The 3,434-nt window shown below is 36.3% G+C and overlaps 1 protein-coding gene across 1 annotated transcript; it reads left to right on the top strand.

Moving 5' to 3' along the window:
• The first annotated feature begins 841 nt into the window (after positions 1–841).
• On the top strand, positions 842–1,249 carry LOC104093929 (uncharacterized). Its single transcript, XM_009599769.1, has one exon. It carries the CDS (start codon positions 842–844, stop codon positions 1,247–1,249), a length of 408 nt encoding a protein of 135 aa, XP_009598064.1.
• Positions 1,250–3,434: the final 2,185 nt, after the last annotated feature.

The raw sequence follows: 3,434 nt of genomic DNA, 5'->3' as shown, positions 1-3,434 counted from the left end.
AGTTCGGAAAAAGATGCTTGAATATAAAGACATTATAGAGCATCAAATACTTTGGAATACAAAGATGGGGTCATCACTGTTCTGGTTTGAGAATTGGACTGGCTTAGGAGCATTATGTTTCATCATCCCTCCTGATTTCTTCTGTGATGAGTCTGTACAAAATGTGAGGGATGTAGTATAGGAAAATGGATGGATGAGGACAGAATTAGGGACCTGCTGCTTGAGGATGTTGCAGATCATATTCTTGAAAACTTGAAGCCTCATATAACGCATGAGGTCCTTGATAAGCCATACTTGAAGTTATAGACAAGATGACTGTTTACAGTGAAATCAGCGTGGGAGTACTTGAGAAGAAGAAAGGAACCTTACAATGCATATAAGAAGATTTGGGTGAAAGGACTTCCTTTTAAGATATACTTTTTGACGTGGAAGGTTTGGAGAAATAAATTGCCACTCAATGACTTCTTCAGGAGATTATGGCTTCTAAATGTTGGTGTTGTGTGAATCCATAAGAAGAAACTGTATCTCACCTATTCTACACATCTTATGCTGCTAAGAAGGTGTGGCACTACTTCCTCTCGTGTGCAGGTATATCATTGGAGGGTGTAACATTTCATCAAGCTGTGGTGAAGTGTTTGACAGCAAATGTAGTGCCTAGGTTGCAACCTATTCTGCAAGTAGTTCCAGCTACCATCATATGGGAATTATGGAAGAGGAGGAATAGCTATAAATATAGAGAGGCAGTGTCTATTAGAAATCATCTACTCTTCAAGCTCTTGTGAAAGTGAGGAAGCCTATTCTCAAATTTGTACCATAAAAATGGCCAGAACTGCTCAATATGATGGAGTGTTATAGTCCAAAACTGAAGATCACCAAGGTGCTATGGGAACTGCCTGAGCCAGGATGGATGAACGTTAACACGGATGAGGCATCTAAAGGCAACCCACGAAGAAGTTCAATTGGTTATGTCCTACGTAATGAGATAGGTGATGTATTATATGCATGTGGAAGGGAGATACAAGACTCAACCAACACTGAGGCAGAAGCAGTAGCAATGGTGGAGGCATTAAAACACTATGTTGAGCATTCTTACTTACATATATGGCTGCAAACGGATTCATTGTTATTAAATAATACTGTAGATGGCACTTGGAGCAGTCCATGGAAGGTGGTAGGGCATGTTGAAGAAATTAGATTGCTCATGGAATCATGTGAAGTGGAGGTGTCACATATTATGAGGGGGGAATAAATTAGTGGATTATTTGGCTAACTATGCTCTAGACACTGGCCCTATTGAAACTCATAGCTTTATTGATTTGGATACTCAAGGGAGGAGGATAGTCAATAGTGATAAGCTATTATGTCTGTATCTAAGGGTGAAGGTCGACAGGAGATCATGAAAGGAGAGATGGTGATTGAAAGAAGGAAGGAGAACAGTGAGGAGATTATATTAAACCTTCATGTACAAATCCTTAGGGAGGAGGACATGGAGGATTTATTTATCACTAACAAAGTTCTTTTTTGAAGGGAACGATATTGTGCTCATGCCATATCATTTGGAACAACCTCAATGGGTGGTATTAGCACTATTTGCTCATTCCCATGAGGGGATGCCAATGGTAGGCACAAGCATGGGGTTCGATGGGAGTAGGGACCTACTGCTCTTGACGAATTAATACTCCAAATGCAGCTCTCAGATAAAACATGGAGGACACAGAACTTAGAGAGAGCATGCACAAAAGAAGAGGATCAAGTCACACCAAACTTGGCCATGCTTTATTGAAACTAAGAATGTTGGGTTCGTTCACTAGTAGGAGACCTCTTGGGGAGCTTGGTAAGGTGACTGGCCATCAGATAATTCTTAGCTCATCCCTGAGCTTTGAAGTAGTCAATAGCACTTCACACAAAGCTCATTTTGTGAAAGAGCATATGACAATCATACACTGCTCAGCTATGGACACTGCATTTGGATTGGGATGCAAAAAATGAAGGCAACAAATTGCAGATTAAAACTGATAAAGTATGCTACAACTTCAAGCATACTATTGTGGGAAGATCATGAAGACCAAGGCTGGACGTGTTGCTCTCCACAGACTTTGATTTTGACAATATTTTGGCTAGTTCTTGATTCACCATTTTATTCTAGGCTAAAGACATGGGTAATTGTTAGACCAAATTGTACTACCAACATGGTGTGCCATATAAACCAAGTTGGTAATAGGAAGTATGTACTTTTCTTGATTTATTGTCTTGCACGTTGCAAGACCTTATGGTACACTGTTTTTATTTTCTATATATATAAAAATTAGGCCTAAGCATCATGCCCGGTGGATTTGGATTTGTCCAAAAAAAAAAAAAATCTACAATGATTATACATAAGAATAGGAATTCGCACATTATTCTTTAATAAAATTTGATACGAGACAACAGAATAACTCCACTTGTTTTATAATCTAGAACAAAAGAAAAACTTATAAACTTACAGAGCACTTCACTATATTTGTTTTGTGACTTTTATAATATGATTTTTCAAATTGGAAGTGGAACAATCTGAATGGGTGCGGATGGTTGAATGCACCCTAAGTAGGAGGTAGTTAGGTTTTTACAAACAAAAAAAAAAAAGAGAGGATGCAATACACTTCTAGTTATTCTCTAAAAGAATACAACTTTTAGAAGAGGAATAGGCAATGAAACACGTCTACACTTTCACAAACAGACAAATATTTAAATAAGACACACTCATGCACACGGTTGAACAAAACCTTTTGAAAGCCAACGGTTAAAACTATTTTTGAAAGAAAATTTAGTTGTTAATAAGAAAAACACAACTTTTTAGAAAAGCCACTTAAATCAAAACGTTTTTTTCCTATTTAAATGGTATTGCTAATATATTATTCTTAAATATTTTTAGAAGCAGAATATTTAGGTAAATAAGAAGGGTATTTTAGTAATTCAACTTTTAAGTTAAGGGGTTCATGCTTTTTATATAACTAGTTTCTAGGCACGTACGTTGCACGTGTATTCTATGTATTATAGTACAACGTTATAAAAAATATAATTTTATTAAAATTTAATTTTACAACTTTCTATGAATGACCAACATAAATTTTCACATCGTAATATGTTTGTCGAAGTCAATATGATTGGATATCGACTGACTCTATGAAAATGATAATGAAAGTTTCATTAGACACATATGATTTTTATACTTATTTTGATTTTGTGAACTACAGACCTGTAATGAAGTATATTAAGTCTTATTTTACCAAACTTGTATTAACAATATCTGTTCTTGTAGAGTTGGAACAACTGACAATACTCGCCGGAGATCTCTTCAAAGACCATAAGTTTTCCACCAAAAGGTTCATTGACGTCTATAATATCTTGAAAGTTTCTGTCAACAATTTCAAATTTGTGACACTTGGTCATGGCTG

Source organism: Nicotiana tomentosiformis, chromosome 11 (assembly GCF_000390325.3).
Source record: "Nicotiana tomentosiformis chromosome 11, ASM39032v3, whole genome shotgun sequence".
In the NCBI taxonomy this organism is placed as follows: Eukaryota; Viridiplantae; Streptophyta; class Magnoliopsida; order Solanales; family Solanaceae; genus Nicotiana; species Nicotiana tomentosiformis.
The sequence above is the reverse complement of the archived record's forward strand: the minus strand, read 5'-3'. Positions and strand labels throughout refer to the sequence as shown.

Coding starts and splice junctions, on each gene's coding strand:
- LOC104093929 (XM_009599769.1), top strand. CDS start 842: ATGGAGTGTTATAGTCCAAAACTGAAGATCACCAAGGTGCTATGGGAA.